The 21716-nt window shown below is 39.9% G+C and overlaps 2 protein-coding genes and 1 pseudogene across 5 annotated transcripts; 2 read left to right on the top strand and 1 right to left on the bottom strand.

The window, feature by feature from the left end:
* The first annotated feature begins 7674 nt into the window (after positions 1-7674).
* LOC113134137 (neuromedin-U receptor 1-like) lies at positions 7675-9189 on the top strand (annotated as a pseudogene).
* Positions 9190-11043: 1854 nt separating this feature from the next.
* Positions 11044-16634, bottom strand: cpdp (CPD photolyase). 2 transcript variants are annotated; one of them, XM_026313913.2, is made up of 11 exons: positions 16458-16633; positions 16117-16274; positions 15904-16065; positions 15679-15827; positions 15015-15197; positions 14021-14179; positions 13235-13433; positions 12107-12259; positions 11830-11951; positions 11552-11711; positions 11044-11449 (listed from the first exon to the last, which is right to left on the bottom strand). In XM_026313913.2, exons 1-11 carry the CDS (start codon positions 16478-16480, stop codon positions 11301-11303), a joined length of 1617 nt encoding a protein of 538 aa, XP_026169698.1. In that variant the 5' UTR covers positions 16481-16633; the 3' UTR covers positions 11044-11300. The 2 variants fall into 2 exon arrangements, with proteins under 2 accessions (XP_026169698.1, XP_026169697.1); XM_026313912.2 differs by having other exon boundaries at positions 15904-16274; positions 16458-16634.
* On the top strand, positions 16237-21541 carry LOC113134508 (UAP56-interacting factor). Of its 3 annotated transcripts, XM_026313916.1 has the most exons (10): positions 16707-16902; positions 16991-17131; positions 17216-17379; positions 18023-18085; positions 18116-18171; positions 18356-18428; positions 18596-18651; positions 20183-20257; positions 20466-20592; positions 20708-21541. In XM_026313916.1, exons 1-10 carry the CDS (start codon positions 16830-16832, stop codon positions 20807-20809), a joined length of 930 nt encoding a protein of 309 aa, XP_026169701.1. In that variant the 5' UTR covers positions 16707-16829; the 3' UTR covers positions 20810-21541. The 3 variants fall into 3 exon arrangements, with proteins under 3 accessions (XP_026169700.1, XP_026169701.1, XP_026169699.1); XM_026313915.2 differs by lacking the exon at positions 16707-16902 and adding an exon at positions 16237-16371 and having other exon boundaries at positions 18023-18171; XM_026313914.1 differs by having other exon boundaries at positions 18023-18171.
* The last annotated feature ends 175 nt before the right edge of the window (positions 21542-21716 follow it).

Genomic DNA, 21716 nt, shown 5'->3' with positions numbered 1-21716 from the left:
GTGTGCCAGATCACTTTGTTTACTCACAGAATGCAAATCTGTTCACTTCTGTCATGTAATTAACTTTCTGGTCATGCTGCATTTTCGACTCTCATGCATACTGATAACCCACACAGCTTTTTCTACATCTATTATTAACACTCAGTCCTGCTCAGTGCAGAGAAAACCTGAAGGCTTTCGACTCTTTATCGTTTCTGTGATTTTCCAGGACAAGTGTCCAGGTAAGCGATGTCTGCTGCACTATCCAACAGCTTCTCTTACCTTCTCCCCACAGGTGGAGTAATTGGTGTCAGATGGTTTTGCTTCTTACACTTCTCATTTGGAGTAAAAAGTGTCTGGCATGCTGGTGTGTCCCAGCTTGAGTTGGCAGTCATTCCTGCTAACGGTCTGCACAGTATTTCCTTACCCTGCACAATCTGCAAAATGATGTGTGTCAGGCAGCAGCATCCTCCACTTCAGGGTCTACTCAGGCGCAGAAATTTTCACACAGGCTGAGCAGATTACTGCAACGCTCCCCTGAGACATCCTACTGCCCTTTCTGCACACCTGATGAGCAGGTCAACCCCACATTAACCCCCAAAATGTGATATATTGTAAGTGTGTGCATCCTTCTGAATTGGTCAACAGAGGGCACATGTTGATTTTATATAATATTCAAACATGTCTCTTACTAATGGTCACCTGATTACGTAGATTTCCCTGTGCTAATTATAAATGTATTTATTTATCCTATAGTATGTCCTTTCAGGTATAATAAATGTTTTTAATGCAGCTAATGCAAATATTTTTATAAACTCTGTCCCTGTCCCTTGCTTTGTCAATCTTTTTCATGAATACAAACCAGCTAAAATAATCTGCTTCAACTTCCACACACTTGTATTACTTTTGTATTTGCACCATTTCAATAAGTTCCTCTACCAGCAGTAGGATTTGTGCACTAAACAGATATTACTTTCCCCTAAAGACCCAGCTACCATGACTTCATGAGTCTCAGCTTAGGGGAAAAAAAGCTGAAGAGTCAATCTGTGGGTTGAAGGCTCTGTGAAACCCTTTCATAATGAGGTCACGGTAATGCCATGTGCCCCCCCCCCCACACACCACCACCACCCCGTGTGCGTGTGTGTGAGTCAAATGCCTGGAGAAAGACTTATTTCACATTTGAGCCGATTAGCCAGACCAAACCCCTGGGAGGATTGCAGGCTGCAACAACTTGCATGTAGCAGAAATGACTTCACAGCCAAATTTAAAGGTAGAGGTGATGATGACTAGCACTTGTGACTTTCTGCCCCCACTGAGACCACTCCTGCTCAGCCCTTCGCCGGCTGGTGACGCTCAGACATGAGAGGGAGAAACCTGTTTGTTATACAAACCGAAACTGCGGCTGGGGACTCAGTAATTTTATCTGGCACAAGGACACAGGGAACATTACATCACAATGCAACCTGCTATATGCTTCAGTAGGTATACTCCTCATTAGTGGAGGTTCATTCATGGAACATGAGTGGCCCCTAGTGTCAGAGAGACGAAGAAAACTTAACTCTGCACTACATCTTTATTCTTAACAGGTTTTAAAAATGAAGGATGGAAAAGTAACCATTAAGTGTATTCAAAAAAGTCTGCATACTAAATCTGCTTGATTTTCAGTGTGCTGTAAATGTAAAATACTTTCCCACAATGCAATGCACAAAGCAAACAGAAAAAAAAACGGTGATGTATGGTAAAGGTACATTATTGTATCAAAAACACCAGCAAACATAAAAACAACCGTTTTTTGTGTAGTGATACAAATTTATATTTATAGAAAATACATTATAGCTGAATAATTCACTGTATTGTTTCTTTAATATTCATAAGATCTGAGATGGTTGCTTAACAGGTTGATTATCTGCATCTTGTTTCTCGTGCTGCTGTTTTTAACTTTTGCATTGACTGAACCACACCAGCAAGCTAAACTGCCAGATGTATTTTATGATGTATTTTATGAGTGACCAGGTGCTTCAGAAGAATTTCTCTACAGTAAGTCAGAGGACTTACTGTAGACTTACTTATGGCAAATATCACTCCCACCTGTGCTAAGTTATCTACGTCTGTGTAAACTGTGGTGGAACCTAAAACAGGCCTCTATCCAAGCGTGGAGAAGCAATAGTCTGACGGTGTCCCTGCAGCCCTTTCCATAATCAGAAAATCTAACAACCTCTGGAAATGAAGGGATAAACATAATTATGCACTGCAGTTGTGAGCTGCTGAAGAGGATAGTTGAACTGCACCAGAAGTGTGATGTACTGCTGTGATTAAGTAAGGTCATCCTGAAATCTTCCTTTTCACTGTGGCAGCATTTTCTATTTTGAATGTAGTTTCAGTATTTGTTGAAATTGTCCTGTTTAATGAACCAACCATAAACCCGTCATGGATTTATGTATCTCCAGCAGTGTTTCTCCAGTTACTAGCAGTCTATCAGCATGACACAAATATATAATTTATACTCTAACACATGTTCTTGCTGTTAAGATGAAACTTTGGATTCATGTGTTTTGGGAACTAAGACCACAGTTTTGTTTTCAGGCTATCAGGAGCAGTGTTTGTGACGAGTGTTCAAATTGAGCTTTAAAAGGTTAAACTCAAGTACACGGGCCAGTGGTTTTCTTATGTAGCCAGACGTACTGTACGTGGTCTTTCAAGAGAAGTTGAAAGAAGTTATATTATAAGGCTCTTTTTCATCACTGTTAGCAGGTTTAAAAGAGTGTTGTGGGATGGTGTGTGTTTTTTTTTTTTTATTAAATGAACTGACAAATCATGAATAAATAAAAGAAAAACCCAGGGACCATAATGACAGCCCTCTTTAGTCAGTACTGTAATTGTTTTGTTTGTAGCACATTAAATTGATTTTTCTATAAAGTGGATTTGCACTCCACTGGTTTCACACATGATTTTCAATTAAAAAGTATTTCTAATCTGTGAAAACAATGGTATAACATCTGGAAGAGTTTTCCAGTGTTTGATAAACAACTTTAATAATATCATCTGGATTATTTCACCATAGGCTTGTAACTTAAAGCTATTGGTGAGTAACTTTTTTAGTTTTTTTTTTGTATTTTTAGTTGAAATATGTTCCAAATTTTCTTCATGTAAAAGGGTCCTGAGATTTGTACTAGCTCTAGTTATCTTCCCAGAACTTGCACTTTACAAAAAAAGCCTTTTTTTGTCATGGACAGTATTATGTGTATTTAAAGTTCAGTCCATAATAAAGGTGCAATATATCATCATTGTTGCTTGTGTATGTCGTTGGTTGCTACAGCCTCCTAAATCCCAACAGACAAGTAATGAGAAGTCACATACGGTCACATTGTCTGATGTCCTTTTATACAGATAAACCACCTAGGAAACAAAGGAAAGATTGTCTAATGTTTAAGGGGGAGAGTAAACAGAGCAGAGATCAGTTGACTCTTTCTTACTTCAGAGGCTGTAAATGTGATGACTGTTTATAGTCTTGGTCTTCTTTTTTTAAAAGAAAAGACAAGCATTTCTTGTGAGGAACAAACACGTCAAACAGTGTATACCATAGCTCAGTGTGTGTTTTTACTAATTTTCAGACAATGATGCCTGGCTGAAGCAGGTTCTGGGTTCATGAGCATTGCAGTGAGTATACGAGTTTCATTCTTGGTTTTGGTTTCTTGTTGGGAATTGTGGAAAATAACAAAGATCAGGTAAAGCTGCAGTTTATGCAGCCAGAATTCACCAGGCACTGGGCTCTGCAGTCTCACTCCATTACACTGTATGAAGTAGACCTCCAACTAATGATCATTTCCATTATTAATTAATCTAATAATTCTTTTCAGTTTGTCAGTCTGTAGAGTATCATAGATTAGTGAAAATGCCTGTGCACAGTGCAAATGCAGAACCTTTAGGTTGCTTCTTTCTTCCAGGCAGGAATCAAAAACTCCAAACTAGTGAATGCACGATGACGTGAACCACTGGAGAGGTTTTGCTAGTTTTACTTTAAATGATGAAAGGGCTGTGAAGGGGTAGGACCACAGCATGACGTGGTAATGTGCTGATGCAGCTACACTTGAGCCACTACCCAGCTGAAAGGAGATATTTTGAACAAAGCATTAAACTTTGTTGATGTACTGTATTTACGCTGTTCCTTTAAAAATATAAAATGCTATTTCTGTTACCTCTGGACATTTGCTGCACAGAAACTATCTTTGTGCTCACATATATACAGACATATTCAATGTGAAACAGTCCAACTTTAGACTGCTGTACCAACTTATGGAAGACTAATTTTCTTCATTGTCCATCAAGCACCTGCATCTCTGAGACAAGTCAACTCAGTGTGATGTGTAGGAAAACTCCAGCAGCACTGCCAACAGTGTCTCTGATGGAGGGACTGGACATACTCACTGGAGGGGACACAAAAGACAGAAAACATCTCTGCTAGTCTTTTTAGTATTCATTGGATCAATACACACACACTCACACACACACACACACACACACACACACTTGTAAATAAATAAGAAGCAGTGAAAGAAGTTGTCTTAAACAACAGATGTGTTTAAAAGCTACATACACTGCTGCACAAATATCCTACTGCTATATCATCAGTTTATAAGTAAGGCTGTCAGTAATTGAACTTAAAAAACTTATTTCCTTCTCTTACATGGGAATGAATTCTGACTTGAGTTTCTAAGGCAGCAGCATTGATATTTTCTTTAACTAAAAAGGATTTAATATGGGAAGGATGCAATTATCCTCTCATTCCAAAATGGTACATAATTGCTTATCCCTAGAATGAAATTCAGTCCACTTAAGAACCACAAAAATAGTGTAGATAAATGGATTAGGTGGTGGTGGGTTTAAAGTGGAAAAGCAGGGTGCTGGGAGAAGAGAGGTAAAGGGAATGTAATTGCACTGCATAAATATTCACAAGTACAGCGGAACGCTCCAAGGAGCTAGCTCAGTTTTTAGACATCACATTCAGTTAATTAAATGAGAAAGTTGGTCACGAGTGAGAATGTTTCGATTAAAACATAACAGAGAACAGATACAAGCATGTGCTGTGTGGAGACTGGGGTTTTATTCAGACTTGATTCTCTCATGCAGTCTCTGCCGGTCAAAAAGAGCTGTGTACAATTAAAATAAATCCTCCTGGCACAAATCCTCCTGATATTCACTCTAGATGGTCCGCAAAACAAAATTGTGCTGTAAAATGTGGAGGAACTGTCACACTGTGTGCTGCCATCAGCCACTGCGGCCACCCCTGTCACAAATGACGGTTTGCCTTAATACTCTTCACGATAATATACTAGAACAAGAGCGGAGGCCTGGGTGTCCAGAGCAGTCATGCTGCATTGTTATGAGGGACATTATTTTTTTAAACAGCATGTTTCTGTTTCTTTTATTCCGTTTAGTATTCCTCATACATACAGAGATGCCTTTTCAAGCAAGTGTCAAATACATGTGACAAGCACAAGCTGCAAAACCCATTTCCAGGTCGTACATGTGTTTCCAACCTGACCAGAGTCAGCAAATCCACAATAGATTAGAGTTAATAAGATTTTATTTACTTTGTGTGCTCATTGTCTTTGACTCCCCATTTTATTTAATTCATTCATATAATGTGTTTTTTTCCTTAATGTTCCATTTTTTACTCTAGCTTCAATTTACTGTTTGTGCTTTCTGGTAATTATGGTAGTCTTTTTAAATTTCCTATTATGGAGTATCTGTGATGGACTGGTGACCTGTCCAGGGTGTACCCCTGCCTTTCACCCAAAGAGAGCTGGGATAGGCTCCAGCAGATCCCTGTGACCCTGGGTAAGGGATAAGTGGGTATAGATCATGGATGGATTATGGATGGAGTGTCCCCATTACATCGGGACTGCATCAAAAATAAAGAGACACAACATACAGACTAAAAACAAAGTAAATAATGCAAATGAATAAGTCTAAGCAAATGGATCTTGAGCTGATTTTATAGTGTTGAACTATGAACTATGAATTATGAATTATGTCACAGGATGTTTTTGATTAGTCTCTATCTGGCCACCACCCAGTACAGTTGTAGCTAATGTTTGCAGAGCTCACAGCATTGGAAAATTACTCAGTTTCCAGTTAAAGTTAGTTCCAATGTTGACAGTGAGGTGTGTGGATTGTCCAAACTGTAATACTGTATGTATGTATATGTATAAGCAGAATAAATGCTGAAATTTTAAAAATACCTGCTGCTGACCTGGCAGGCATGATGAGGGAGTCTCGTCACAATCAAAGCTTTTTGTCTCAGTCAGTCTGACACAGAGCCCAATTAATGCCTGAAAAAAATGAGGCACCAATGAGAACATGTCAGTTTCCTGCCAGGAAAGTGTTGGAGCCTCTGCATTGGGATTAAAAACTGATTGAATTAGACACTGCCACAGAGGGAGGCAGAGTTAGGTGGAAGTAGGGGGCCAAGACAAAGTCATGTGGGCATGTGCAAATGTCTAAAACTGAATTTTCTGCCTTTGACAGAAACTGTGTTCATGATTAATTGCTAACAGAAGACCCTGTCTGTATAAGTACTAGATAGGATATATAAGTTCTGCATAGGATGTTTCTCTTTGGGTTGACAGTCCTCAGTTTATTAAATATTTTCCCAGCTCATCACATGTAGAAATATTCCCCTAAAGTTTTTTTTTTATATAATTAGGCTTGTAACTTCCATTAGGAAAAATGCTGAACTTTGGGAATTTAAATATTTTATTCAATGAAGTCCAAATCCAAACAAGATGTCATACCACCTAATGCAGGAAGACAAGGTGCTGAATACCATGGGTAATGTGAATTCAAAGTGTCTGTTTACACACTGAGATATTTTTACATCTGTTTCCGTTGTCTGGCAACGAGAAGTGTCTGCAGATGTAATGCAATAAGATGTAAGCACACTGTGCTGACCATACTGTGCAGCTTGGATTAGGATGGATCTAATTGTGCACAACACTTTAATGACACTTACATAAAACCTGTATGGTACCTTTATAATACCTATAGAGTTCTTTTGATTTTCAAATACTTTATTATCAGTTCAGCAGCAGGAAATCTGAGGTTCTAAAGGTTCTACAGGTTTGGTTTTTTTAATCTAAATAATTTGGTTCCATGTTGGACGTACAAATCCAGTGTGAGAATCTAAACAGATGCTTCTCTAGGTCCTTTCTTTCAGAAATTCCTAATAGGAGAACAGTATTGTTAGTTCAATAGTAGATTTTTTGTGGGAGAATATATAAAACATACTTTAGCTAATGAGAGAAAGAGATAGATAGCTGCCATGGTGATGGTGCATACCAGTTTTTGGTAAACTGTTGTCAAAGGGTGTTTCTTTGTGGTTCTATGAGCACATGTTCCTGGTTAATGTCATAGACCAGCTCTAGTTACAGCTGTTTGCTAACAACACTTTACTATTTGTATCAGATCTATTAAAAATAGTGTCTCAGGTTTTTGGTAACTTCAAACATGCTAAAAACTGAATCCAGTTTTTATCATCTGGAATCTGTAAAGCTGGAGGTGTCAAGTAGCCAGTGAAAAAAATATACAATGTTTATCACTGGCTCAGTAGTACTCCTCATGAAGAATAAACTGAACCTCTCTTTACTTTTTTCCATTATTTTTAGAAACACAGCATCCTCCTTGCCTATCTCCAACATGCCAGAGCTGAACTGTTCCCTCACAGATCTTCTCACACCTGGTGCCGCAGTTTTCAATGATGAAGGCTGCCCTGAGGTTGCTGTGCTGTGTGGGATAAATCTCTCCTGGGTGCTGGCCAATGCTACTGAACAAGATCTGAATGACGTGTTTGAGCGAAGATGAGTACATGGCCAGGCACCTGGGGCCCCTGAAGTCCCCTGTGTTTCTTCCTATCTGCATCACATACCTCATCCTTTTCATGGTGGATGTTGTGGGCAATTCTCTGACCTGTGTGGTTATTTTGCTCTCCAAGGTGATGCAAACACCCACCAACTACTATTTGTTGAGCTTGGCCGTGTCTGACCTGCTGGTGCTGCTGCTGGGCATGCCATTAGAGCTCTATGAGATGTGGCAGAATTACCCCTTCCTGCTCAGAGAGGGGGGCTGCTACTTCAAAATCTTCCTATTTGAGACTGTCTGCTTTGCCTCCATCCTGAATGTCACAGCACTCAGCATAGAGCGCTACATGGCAGTGGTCCATCCCCTCAAAGTCAAACACAGGACCACGCATGCACATGTCAAGAAGGTCATTTTTCGTGCTCTGGGTGCTGTCAGTGTTGTGTGCTGTGCCCAGCACTAGTCTGCATGGGATTGTAGTGCTGCCTCCGAAGTTTGGATGACAGTTTCCCCGATCTGCAATTTATCTGTATGTATATGATAATTATTTTTGTTATGTGTTTACGCATTTCTTTTTTCTGTATTCTAATTTAGTTTAGTATGTTAGTGTTTGTTAATTAGTTTTAAAAAATTACAGGGGAGACTAACGGGAATGTTATAAATTTTGCAGAGATTTGGTCATAAAAACTCAAATTTAGATGTTAACATATCCTGGAAGTACTGATCCCAGACGTTATTACAGTTCATCCTGAGAGGGACATGAACATCTGTATAAAATGTCATATGGATCAGTCCACAAATGTGAACCTAGCACTATATAAAAAAACACACAATAATCAAAGCCCTAAAGGTTCATTCTCTAGAAACCATGAACATAAGTAGTAATCCATCCAAAATGACTGTACAGCTACGTATTACTGTGCGTTTCAGTTCATACTTACTACTGCTGTGCTTGACTGACAGACTGATGTTGCCACCCTTATACCACATTACTATTGGTCTAAAAAGGGTCAAGAACCTTTTGCAGTGCCATTTAAATTTGTAATACTCTTAGTACCTGTGGGATCATGGTACTTCTGTCATATCTATGTTATCCCATATCGTTACATCTTCATTCTAAGATGTGGTCAAGTCTACCTGGATGTACAACCTGATTATCCTGATTTCCACAGTGGTCTTCTTCCTGCTCCCCATGCTGACAATTAGCATGCTCTACCTGCTCATTGTCTTGCAGCTGCACAGAGAGCAAGTATTGAAGGTGGTGGAGAGAGAAGTATATTTAGCCTGGAGTGTGTCTCCTGCTCCCTGCAAAAACTGAACAAATGTAACCTGCAAGTCACCAAATATGCTGTGTAGGTGTGTCATTAATAATGTTTTTACCAAGTTGCTAAGGAAAAGAGAATTTATACTGACTGTGTCAGTAGCATCTTAAATTAAATGGAATAAAGCATAAAATGGACTTAGGATCTTCTGAGCTGAAGCAAGTCGAAGAACGTTACCAACAGATAGTGACAAACTAACAGAAAAAATGTAGAAAGTGGAGGGAAAATCATACACCTGCTACAACAGCATTGTTTTGCAATGGAAATACAACCTATCAAGTGTCTCATATGTAAATCATTTTCTATTTGTTTATTAGGAGAATGTCTTTAGTGTATATGCTGTATATAGTGTGAAGCCTATTTATTGTTGTATAGCTTTGAGAGCCAAATTAAACATGGTGTCAATGCAAAATGTGAATGTAAAATGGTTCCTGTTTAAAAGCACAGTGTTTAAAATTTCCCTGGGAATGAATAGGATGTGAATATAAAAGTTAATGATGTGAAACTGGAGAATAAACTTCAGGTTTGTCAGTGGTACAAGCGATGAAGCTGATTAGTCAGGTGCTTTTGAAGTATTACATTATAAAAATACTTTAAATTGATCTAATACACACTCCCCCACATTTATATGAACCATATCCTTCATTAATTTTCTAGTATTTAACAAAAATATGCTTCTGAAAATAAGAGCTGCTGGTAAGATGTGCAGAGTTACTGTTCTTACTAGTGGTTGTACCCAGAGCAAAATAAATATGAGTCTTTGCATTTGTTTTCATTTAGATTACTTTAAGATGATCATCTCCAGCATGGAAATGCTGGTTAAATGTCTAATAGTGTTGTTGAAGTGGTGTACTTATCTGTACTGCCAAGCTACAAGAGCCTTTCCACTGGGCTGTCTTGTCTCAGCTGTGGGTGACGTGCAGTTGAAAGGAAGAAGTCATTCGTACACATCGAGGTGATGAAGAATAGAGGCTCATGGGAAAGATGATTTCGCTGGGTCGCTGGGTTTTGCACAGCTCTACAACTAGACTCATTTACCTGTCTGGATCACAGTAACACTCCAGTTATGGTTTTTCAGGAGCACCGCTGTCATCACCGCCTGCTGACTTTCATATAACAATATGTAGCAGACAGTGTCATTTAACTTTAAGGAACTGTGTGAGCAGAATGTGGGGGCTGTGAAATTACAGTACAAATCAACCATAATGGGAAATGTGATGGGTTTCATCTCCACTTTCACTCACAAAAATGAGAGCTAGAAATTTCTACAAATTAAAAACATAAAACCCCAGATTGAGAAAGCAACTAGAATGTGCATTTCCTGAAGAAAATGAGGCAGAAATGTGATTGCTGGAAGCTGCTGCTGCGAGAATTGATCAGCTAGATGATGTCGAAGCAAAAGCATATTAACAGCTATAAGCACATGGGAGTAAGAGAATGTGGAAAATAAAAGATGTAGAAGTGACCACATGGTGGCGCAACTGATAATATGTCACTTGTTAAGCATTTTCCCATGGGACATCTGTGTAACAAGTGAGACTTATGAGAAATTTATAAGGAATTGATAGTTACATGCACTCCCAAATAGACCATTATTCAAACAAAAATAACTAGGCATCTAACCAATTAACTGTACCCCATACGATGTTTTCATTGTTTTTCTTGGCATATAATTGTTTTAACTCAGTTCTTGTCTGTGATAGGACTCATAATAAAAACAGTTTTAAGATGTAATATATCTCAGTATATTTGCTTTTTTGTTTATTCTTATTTTGGGTTAAAGAACCAATTTTTCAAATAAAATAATTTTTCTCTTCCACATGTTTTCAGTTCTAAGTGACTGGGCGTGTGAAATATTTAAGTAAAAACAAACAAGAGTGAACAAGTCTCTTAAGAGAAAATTTGCTTTATTTTAGATTGTAATAACAGTATCAAATTACAGTAAAACTCATTTAAAAACTGCTGTAAAAAACCGTAAGTCAACAGAGAATGCTTTATGACTTCAGTTGGATGGAACAAATAAAACAAAACGAAAAAAAAACAAACAGCTTTCCAGCGAAGCTGCATAATTGATCCCAAAGGTAAAGGTGGAGGAGATATAAGCTGCTGGGCATTTTGTTCGCATCCTTAAAAACATGTTATGCCTTAAAGCTTTTTAGGGCAGTACTTTCGCTCAAACTGGGCTACGTCAAATTTCCGAGTGCAACCTTTGTAATTCATGTAGCGAATCTTTCCAAAAATAGGTCTCTCTGCCCAGCCCTGGTCATGAATGCCGCAAATAGACCACATACAACCTGAAGGAGGGAAAAACAGCAGAAGGTCTTTGGTAAGTGGGCAATCAGTTGAGATAATCAGTATGAAACATGCCCAAATAAAAATGTAATATATGTCCTTACCGACAAAGCCATTAGGGTCCTGACCATCCAGTTCATAGCGGTCATTCAGGTAGAGCGCAATGGAGAGTGCTTCCTCTGGTGATGAAGTCCACTCCAGAATCTTTTTGGCCCAGTACATCCTCATGAAACCATGCATCTTTCCCTCAGTGACCATCTGATACTAATGGAGAAATGCAATGAATAGAAGTAAGAAACAAAGCACAGAATGACTGCAAATGTTTTTGTATCAGAAACACTTCATTACTGAGACCTGGTGTATTCTGGACTAAATGTTGTACCTGAGCTGCGTTCCACAGTTTGTCATGTGTCTTTGCATTCTCCAGCTGCTCACGTGTGTAAAGATACGGCCTTTTGTCTTTGGCATGATCTTTCAGAGTCTTCTGAGCCCAATCATATGCACCTGAGTGGAAAATGCACACAACAACATAATTTCACAATTAATTAACAAATTAGTTCAGTTTCTGAGCAGATAACCCTAAATCTGATTGAAGTAACTAATTGGACACTTATTACAACAGAGTGTCAAGGATGTGATTTGATGACATTTCAACTGACCCTCCACACTGTCATATTTCTTGTTGTAGAAGCAGAAGTTGTCAGTCAGCTCCCTGCGTACCACCAGCTCCTCAATGAAGGAGGAGACAGACTGACCTGCATTTTTCCCACAGCGCTTAACTTCCAGTGCCACACGCTGGGCTGACAGTTGGCCTGATCGAAGGGAGAAGAGCTGGTTTAAGATGATAAACGTAAAGATGGTAACGATGAACATAATAGGTAGGCAATAATAAATGGTTGTCTTCGCCACTTTTCCCAGAGCTGGTACAAGAAACATTTAGAGCTAACCTATTCTGTAATCAGGTGTCATGGCCATCTGAACTCATCTGATAATACACAATATCTTGACAACTTAAAAAGCAAGACTATCCAGGTAGATAGTGTGTTAGTGTGGAGGATGGTTCTTCTATTTTGAAAAGAGAAGCAAGCTTTGCTGTAGTCTAAGAGTCCAAACAGATTTTTTTGTTTATGAATGTTTAATGTGAGTTTTACAAAGAAAATCTACCATTACAAAATTCCTAAGTACTTTTACAGTTTGATGTACCATAAAGCTTTTTTTGCTTTGCTTAAAAACATGATTTAAAGTGGTCTGTAACATTCATAAGGTTTTGTATGCATCTGGGCCAGTGAAATATAAGATGCTATCAACAACATAAAAAAATATATTTAAGTATTCAGCTAGAAAATAATTATTTGTGTATAGAATAATTAACAGAGGCACTGTTATTAATCCTTGTAGGACACCTGTATCACTTTGGGACTTGATTTTAAACCATTGCCAAAAACTCAGAATAATCAAAACCAATAGAAAGCACCTTATTTGACAACTATTATATCAGTTTGGGCAGTTACTGTGTTATGACTAGGTCAAAAGCCTGATTGATGTGACTGAAGGACTGTTTTCCTCTTGAAAGGCATCTGCAGCAATTTTAGGATTTTAGACAGACAAGAAAACCTGATACAGGAAGTTTAGGTCACAAGTATGAAAGAAAGATGTGAAGAGTTGATAAAGCTTCCTTTAAATCGTCTGTGTCATATTTCCATTTTATAAGACATAACAGAGTTTTACCACTGACTTTTGTGAAACCAAATCATATTTTTTTTGCATTCATGCCTGGTATTACTGACCGAAGCGGATCCAGGGGGAGAGCTGGCTGAGGGCAGCAGCATTTGGGTCATTACGCTGGGTGCCAAACAGTTTAAGGCGCACATCAATGAAGGACTCCAACATGGCCATCCCTGCTTTAGTGCCTGGCTTAGCCCACTCTGGCTCTCCTACTGTTCTGTCAACCTGCAGACTGGCCAGGGTTTTATCCCAGTTTATTTGCTGTGAGTTGGAAAATGGAGAAAACAGAAAACTTAGCAGAGGTCACAGCTGACAGTGAAGAGCTAACATATACGCTTTGGTGTTATCTAGAATTGCAAACTTCAAAAGCTGTGAAATAAGTTCTGAGCCCTTCACCTCATGGTATCAGGAGGCTCAAAAAGTGAATAGCATAACAATCACAGCACTACCTTGAAAGCACACATCCCTGCAGTTTTAACATCTAGAAGGAAATTTTAACTTTTGGACAGTCTACAAGGTCTGTTTATATGTTTGTATTCACTCATCAATAAATAATGTGCAGAGGAGAAGAGACAGCTGAAGGTTAAAAGTGTTTTATTGCAAGTCTGACTTCAAACTCACCATCAATGAGCTCACTGACATCTTACATACCCTTGTACTAAATGTAGTAAGTACTTCCAAAGCACTTCATATTTTTAGGAAAAGACAAATTATGTTAGTGTTGTCTTGGCTAATCGAAAAGTGCTTTGACATTAAAAAGCTTGACTTCTTTTTCCTCTTTACAATAGCTTGTAAATTTTCCCCCACAGCAATATGCATTTGCCCTTCACTGTTACTGCAGCACTTACCTTGGCAGTTCTTGTAGCTGTATAGGGGTGTTTATCTACCAGCGGAAAATCAGTGAGGAACTCTGGCAAAAGATTGGTGATTTTTCCTCTGATCGTCCTGGCAGAGTACTCAAGTTTAGGGGATGCTAACCAGCAGGGAACAATATTATGGGCATCAACCTATAACAAGGATAATAAGGTGTTTTACTCATGTAACAAAAATGAGGATATACTGCTGGAAAAAAAACATGGGCACAAGTAAGCGCAATACACATAAACCTGAACTAAATATTTCAAGGTATGGATTGAACACTCAGTGTTTACAGAAGGGAGTATAAACACTGAGCTTAAATAAATAAATAAATCAAACCTTATGTTTATAACTGGTAATCCTTGTATGCCAGCAGCTGCAGCACCAATAAACATGAGTTGTCTGTCTCCTACACATGTTTTGATTGTCATCAGCTTACATTAATATTCTAGACACGTAATACCCATTTGCTGCATCTCAAAACAAAATATATTGTGTGACTGGAGTATAACCACAAAAAATAAGACAGCAGGGGCACTGACAAGACAAGCAGCAGATGTTCAAGATGTTCTTCTTTTGTTTCTTGCATGAAAGACAAATATACTGCAGTTATTGCAAAATTTAAACAAATAGGACAGTCCTTTTGTCGCCCAGACTAACTTGAAAAAAAAAATGCATTTTTTTATTTGTTGCGTTAGGGGAACTTTACACACTTTATATAACACTGTCTACAGCAAATTGTTAATTATCCATTCCTTCTTATGAATTCAGCATGTAAAAGTAATCCATCAAGTTCTTTCTTTCTTTGGCTATATAAAGAATTATTCACAAAGTGCTATTTTTTAAAAAGATAACCATAGCAAATTACTTTGTGATCATAACAATAGATAATAAAAATAGTGGCAGAAAATGGAATGGCAGGAAATAATACAGAATACAGTGTCCAGTCAACTATACAACACCTCTCTGAGATCATGTCGTTACCTGTATGAGGGGAATATCTTTTGGAAGCCTCTTTTTGACATCCTCCAACCACTGCAATGGCTCTCTGAGAGGGGAGAAGTCCGTCACCACTGCTCCCAGGCTGTGGTCTGACACAAAGCCAGGAAGAACTTCTCCTGCTGGACCGTGAAGCAAGTGGAACTGGATGTCTAAGTTTTTACATTCCTGTTTGATAGGAGCAAGAGAGTAATCTTGTAAACTGGGTTGTGGGTACAACTGCCTGGATAACAAATCACTGAAGAAAGTGCAAAAGACATAATTTGCACAGTGCAGTGCATCTAATTTTACCCAAGGATATTTTAATTAAAATCAAGTAAACAAAAACCTACCTAAATTGTTAATAGATTCTCAAGACTGTTTCCATGAATTAACCTTAATCAAACTATTGACTCATTGTTTCAATGCAATATTTTATAAGTAAAACTGCATAGATGGCAAATGTCCAGGTAAAGTTACCAGAGGAAGATTTAATTTTCTAACTTTTTTTTTTAATAAGAAAGGAATCAATTTCATTTATGGTGGTATTATTTCATGGTCTGAGTATACAGTATATTCAGCTATGTATTTGTTTACTGTGAATCAAATTAAAAAAGAGAATCTGAGTAATGTGTTAATGGAATTTACTGGAAAATCAGAAAGTCTGTACCTTTGCAACTTCTTCCAGACCTTTGAACATGAAGCTGTAATGTCTCAGTGTGGACAGCTCTGATTTTGGGACAACCAGGCAGAAGGAGACGTGCAGAGGAAGTTTCTCCTTCAGAGCAAGCTGATGGGCATGAATCAGTGCCCAGTTATCTAAAACACACATGCTGCATAAGAGACAGGTAGAAACACCAAAAAGATCTCTCTTTGTTGATCTATGAGTGTTTACCTTGTACTCTGTGGTCTCTTGACATCCAGTACAGGACACCCTCTGAGCCCTGCTTTATCTTTTCAGTGTCAGACATGAAGCGAATGCGCTTCTCGTTGAACTTCATCTCCTTATCCTCTGACCTCAGCTGCTCCACCAGGCCCGCAGCTCTCTGCTGCTGCTTCTGCTGCTTCTGCTGCTGCTTCTGCTGCTTCTGCTGCTGCTTCTGCTGCTGCTGCTTCTGCTGCTTGGCGCTGGGCTCTTCCCCGGCGGGAACACGAGCTGCTTTGCGTTTTCTGCCTGACATGATGGTTTCACTGCTGGAGAACTGGAGGAAGGCGAGTACTTGGCTTGACCTCGGATCACTGAGGATAAGACGCTTCAAGGATCGCCTGGGTGCGGAGGAAGAGGATGAGATGCAGTAAACAACAACAAACACGGTGATAATGGTAAAAAAAGATACATGCAGAAACGACAAGCTGCTAAAATGTGAGTACGATGACACGAGCCAATCGAAATAGCAAATGAAAGAGATAAATAGCACCATGATGCTAAGGAAACAAGTTATAACTTACCTCCTCCAAAGACAGAAAAACATGCGGTGAATAAAACGTGAAATAAAACCGTCTCAGCTCAACTTTGAAAGAAACGTCAGAGCTAAGTCAAAGAAAAACGCCAGACATCAGAGCTTAGCGTGTATCCTATTTCCTTTACACAACCAGTTACATCAACACGCTGGTGTTTACGTTTTGTAACAGCGCTTTGATGGACTGAACTACATTTCCCGGAATGCCATTGTAACCACAGGGCATGCGCGGCGCCGTTTACGTTAGGGGGAGGTCTGTTTCGGTTGTAGCTTCAAAAGGCGACGAACAGCCCGCACAGTTGTTGTTCGCGCTCGTGTTTCTATTTACACTTCGGGGTTGTTGTGTCGTGATTTTAAAAATATGAACAGCGTTAATTTTACAGCGGGTCGGGGGAGGAAAGCGGGGGCTCCGGATAAAGTCGACATGTCATTAGGTGAGGTCCTCAGTAGCTAACTGGCTAACGTTAGCTAAACACATTCAGACGCTCTTGTTTCTAATTATTCGTGTTATAAATTTAACAGATGACATCATTCGGCTGAACAGAAAGGAGCAGCAGTTAAAAAGGAGACAGGCCACTGGGAACCGTCGACCAGTCAAGAAGAAAGGTCGTTTAACCCAAGGAAAGGGAGTTTCGCCGAGAACTGCAGGTCCAGTCCAACGAGGTGTGTGCTGTGTCTGTCTCGGTTGTTGTTTGGGTTAGCGCTAACTCTTTACGTGTGTAAAGGAAGTCATGTTTTATTTACCAGGGGGTGGCGTACCCCGAGGAGGAGCACCTAAATTAAGAAACAGAAAGGTCCCTCACCCTGCGGGACGGCGACGGGGTCAAGGGGTGATCACAGGACTGGCAGCCAGGAGGCCAGCTGCCGTGCTCAAACGGGTCGGCCCTCTCACCAGAGCACCAGGCAGTCAGGTAATGGAGGAAATACTAGCAGGCGGCTGCAAGTCTGTGGTAGCCCACTGATAGTTAATGGTCTCTGGTAATGTGTTTGTGGCTGGCAACACCTTATTGTGGACTACACCTTTTAAATAGTGCACTAATAAATGTAATCAGAATGTAGAACTGTATGTAGTTGTGTTAGAGGGCACACATTTTGCAAAGTCTGGTAATAAAAAGCAGCTTTTTGAAACAATGTACCTCATCATGTTTTTCAGTGGGCATATTATTCAGTTTAAATGTTTAGACTAGAAGGTTGGTGTTTAAATCCCCTTCAGAACTGGGGCCTTTGTGTGTGGAGTTTGCATACTCTTCCTTTGTCTGTGTGGGTTTCCTCTGGTTCCTCCCGCAGCCCAAAGAAATCCAGTTTGGGGTTGGGTTAATTGTTGACTCTAAATGCTGCAGGTGCGAAAGCGAGTGTCAGTATTTCTGTCTGTGTGTGTGTGTCAGCCCTGTGATAAACTGGTGATCTGTCCAGGGTGTACTTCCCTTCTCACCCAGTGTCAGCTGGGATTGGCTCCAGCCCCCCGTGACGCTGAATGTTTTAGGATGAGTGGTAGATTTTCAGTGTTCCCTTTGGTTATACTTTATCTGTTGTCTATCACACTTTCCTTTTTAGAAAACAAGACTGAAAATGAGGCCCTTGATTCAGCTCAGTGAAGCTCAGTACAGGAAGCCAGATGTTCAGAGGCGGCCATACAGGCAGCCTGATCCACAGAGAGGCCAGAATGCAACACAGACCAGGAGACCATTTCGGTTGAGACGACGGTGAGAAAGTCATTTAACAACTTGTATACAGTGCCACAGTGCACTCATGCTAATGTATAGCTCTGTTTAGAAAGATACTGATGAATGAATGCAGATCAAAGTGTATTGCCTTATGGCTTTAACTACATAATGCAGTACAGTGTGATAGAGCTATGTGGATTTCAGTACTGTTCCTTTCATGCAGACCCCTACCACCTGTCCAGCAGACCCAGCGGGAAGCACGCCAGGCTACATTTCTTTTTCGTAGGGGACTCAAGGTACATTATGCTCATGAGTAGGTTAATGAATTTGTAGATTAATGTCAATATGAGCTGAATTTTCATTTTCACATGTGGTATAACAAGTTTGTCATGGTGCATTAAGATGCAATTTGTTTCTAGACTACTGTACATCGAGTCAATGCACCATTCTTCCTCTTTTTTAGGTACAAGCCCAGGTGCAAAGGCCAAATTCTCGATCTCCTCCAGTCAGAACACGCCAGTGAGTATTCTTTGATCTCAGTGACTTTTTTGGCTTAAATCACAATCATCTTTATTCGCTAATCTTGTGCACACAAACATGGAATTTGACTCAGGTCCACTTAGCTCTCTGTATGTACAAGGATTAAATAAAGTAGAAGAAGAAAGAAGGATAGTAGGTTTGAAAACAATTGAGAAAAGGGTTTTTGTGTGTGTGTATTGTGTGTGTGTGTGTGTGTGTGTGTGTGTGTGTGTGTGTATATATATATATAATGTGTGAATTATTGCCGTATGAGTGCAAGGATTTAACTATAAGGAACAGATGTGCAAATATGCACACAGTGATTATTTTACTGTGGTTATCTCTGCCACTCTGACATTAATAGTTTATCAGAGTGTCAGCCTGGGGAAAGCAAATGTCTCTGTGCAGGATGGTTTTGCCATACAGTGCTCTATAGCGCCTCCCAGAGGGGAGGACTCTGCAGAGATGCTCCTTCCCTGTTTCCTGGCATGGACCAGTACACGACCGGTTGATCCAAACCAGACAGTGATTGAAGTGCAGAGGACAGACTGCATATTGGCAATGTAGAAGGTGACCTGCAGCTCGTGTGGCAGGTTAAACTTCCTGAGCTGACACAGGAAGTACAATCTCTGCTGGGCCTTCTTCTTCTGTAGGTCTATGTGGGAGGTCCATTTCAAGTCCTGGGAAACTGTGGATCATAGAAACCTGAAAGTTTCTACAGTTGACATAGTGGTGTTGAGAATGGTGAAAAGGGAGGAAGTCAGGGGTCTTTTCCTGGAGTTCACCATCATCTCCACAGTCTTGAGCAGGTTCAGCTCCAGATGGTTCTGACTGCACCAGTGGACCAGCTGTTCCACTTCATGCCTCTATATACTCATCACTGTCCTGTCCTCATGAGACCAATGACTGGGGGCTTGCAGGCAGTCCATTCACATGGGTGAGAAGTGTGATGGGACTATTTTCAAGCCTGCAATAAAAGCTGTTCAGGTCCTCTGCCAGTCAAAGGTTTTCCTCAGAGTGGGGGGATGGTCTCCTGTAGTTGGCAATGTACTGCAGGCTACTCCAAACTGACAGTCTCTGGCTGATAAGTTGTTTTTATCCTCTTACTGTAGTTCTTCTTTGTTACACTGATTTCCTTTATCAGCTTGTTTCTGGGCCCAGTCCCCACTTCTGTAGGGCCTGATCCTCTTTGCCTGATGCAGTCGTCCTGGGGTTGGGGTGTCAGCCATGGTTTGTTGTTGCTGTATGTGCAGAAGGTCTTGGTCTGCACGCACACATCCTCACAAAAACTGATGTAGGATGTCCCAGTGTCAGTGAGTTTGGCTGCAGCTTCAAAAACACTCCAATGAGTGCAGTCAAAGCATTAAATGCAGGCAGAATTGCTTTTATTATGAGCCTTTGTTGCATATGCATGTGTGAGAAAGAGGAAATCAGAGGATGTGAATCATTTGGAAGGGAAAGAAAACCATTGTTTCCAATTTTTAGGGTTGTATTCATGTCATATAATAGAATACGTCCGTTTGTCCACTAGGTGGCGCACATCAACAACTGGCAGCGGAATCCTGACTATTTCAATTGACAACCCCTCAGCTAGAACTCAGCCTGAGTATGTATCCCTCCACACAAACTTTGCAAAATCAGTATATCCAGGTTTTAGAAATAATAATTTTGACATCAATTTTAGGCAATCATTATTCAGTTTTATTTAGAAAGATAGAATAATAGCTTGTCATGGAATGTTTATGGCTTTCACACTGAGCATCACATTCAAGACACCTCCAGACAAGAACCTTGTTTTTTCTTTTTGTTCAAAGGCCTCCCACTGCTTGGACCCTGCATCCTCCAGCTGCCAGAGCTGCTCCTGTCAAAGAGGAAACGGTGGAGAAGAAAATACCCAAAGGAGTTCCTCTACAGTTTGACATTAACAGTGTTGGGAAACCAGTGAGTGTGCTATTTAGGTTGCTGTGTGGTTGAATGAACAAGTTTAATTACAAGTATTTGTGTCTCCTTTGTCAACAAAGTGTTAACATGTTTTCATGAACTTGTCTTTCCACAGCAAACTCTGATGACTTTGAACGAGCGATTCCGCATCCTAAAAGATCAGCGAACTGCCACAGCACAAAGCAGTAAGGGCAGCCGATTTGTTACTGTGGGCTAGCAAGGCAGACAATGACAAGTAACACTGTAAAGCCCCTTTGTCCTGCTCAGACCCACGGAGTGAACCCCACCTTTCTAATGGATGGGACGATGCTGACTCACTGACTGTCTTTACTGATGGGAGGGAGGGCAGCCATGTGACAAACAATTACACGTGCACAAGTGTGAGAACTCAAATGTGCAAGTGTCAGTGGAAAAATTTGTTTAAAATAAGCTCCCATTCATTTTCCATATCGTTGCACTCAGCTCTTTGTATTGTGGGTGTTCTGTACTGGGAAGGAAAGCCTCTTCACCCTTTGGACCTGGAACTGACAGATTGGAAGTATTTTTCTTTTCCCAGAGGTGACGGCTATGTGTTTACTTAGCGTGGCACGGTTGTTCTCAGTACATTTTTTTTTTGACATTTTTGAGAATTGTTTTGTAATGCTTCCTCAAATAAACAGTCTTCTTTTAAAAGAGTAGGTATAATTGTATGGCTTCCAATAAGTCTTTAGCGCATGTTTCCATTTCTCCATTTTCATTTGTAATCAAACAGCCCCACCTGCCTCAGGTGTTTAGTATTTACAGTGCATTCAGACCCCCTTTGCTTTTTCAATTTTTTTATGCTGTAGCCTGATAGTATTAAATGTATTTTTTTCTTCATTAATCTACACTTAGTTTCACATTATGACAAAGTGAAAACAGAATTTTAGGAATGTCTGTAAATTTATTAAAAAGAAAAAATGAAATATCACATTTACCTAAGTATTCAATCTTTGGCAGCAATTGTGATGCAACAAGCTTTGCACTTTGGAGGAGTTTCTGTTCTTTATAAATCTTCTCAAGCTCGGTCAGGTTGGATGGGGACCATCAGTGGGTGCCATTTTCAGGTCTCTCCAGAGATGTTGGACAGGGTTCAAGTCAGGGCT

The sequence above is a fragment of the Mastacembelus armatus genome, chromosome 17 (genome assembly GCF_900324485.2).
Source record: "Mastacembelus armatus chromosome 17, fMasArm1.2, whole genome shotgun sequence".
NCBI classification, from domain to species: domain Eukaryota; kingdom Metazoa; phylum Chordata; class Actinopteri; order Synbranchiformes; family Mastacembelidae; genus Mastacembelus; species Mastacembelus armatus.
Note: the sequence above shows the minus strand (reverse complement) of the source record. Positions and strands in the feature narration are given on the sequence as shown.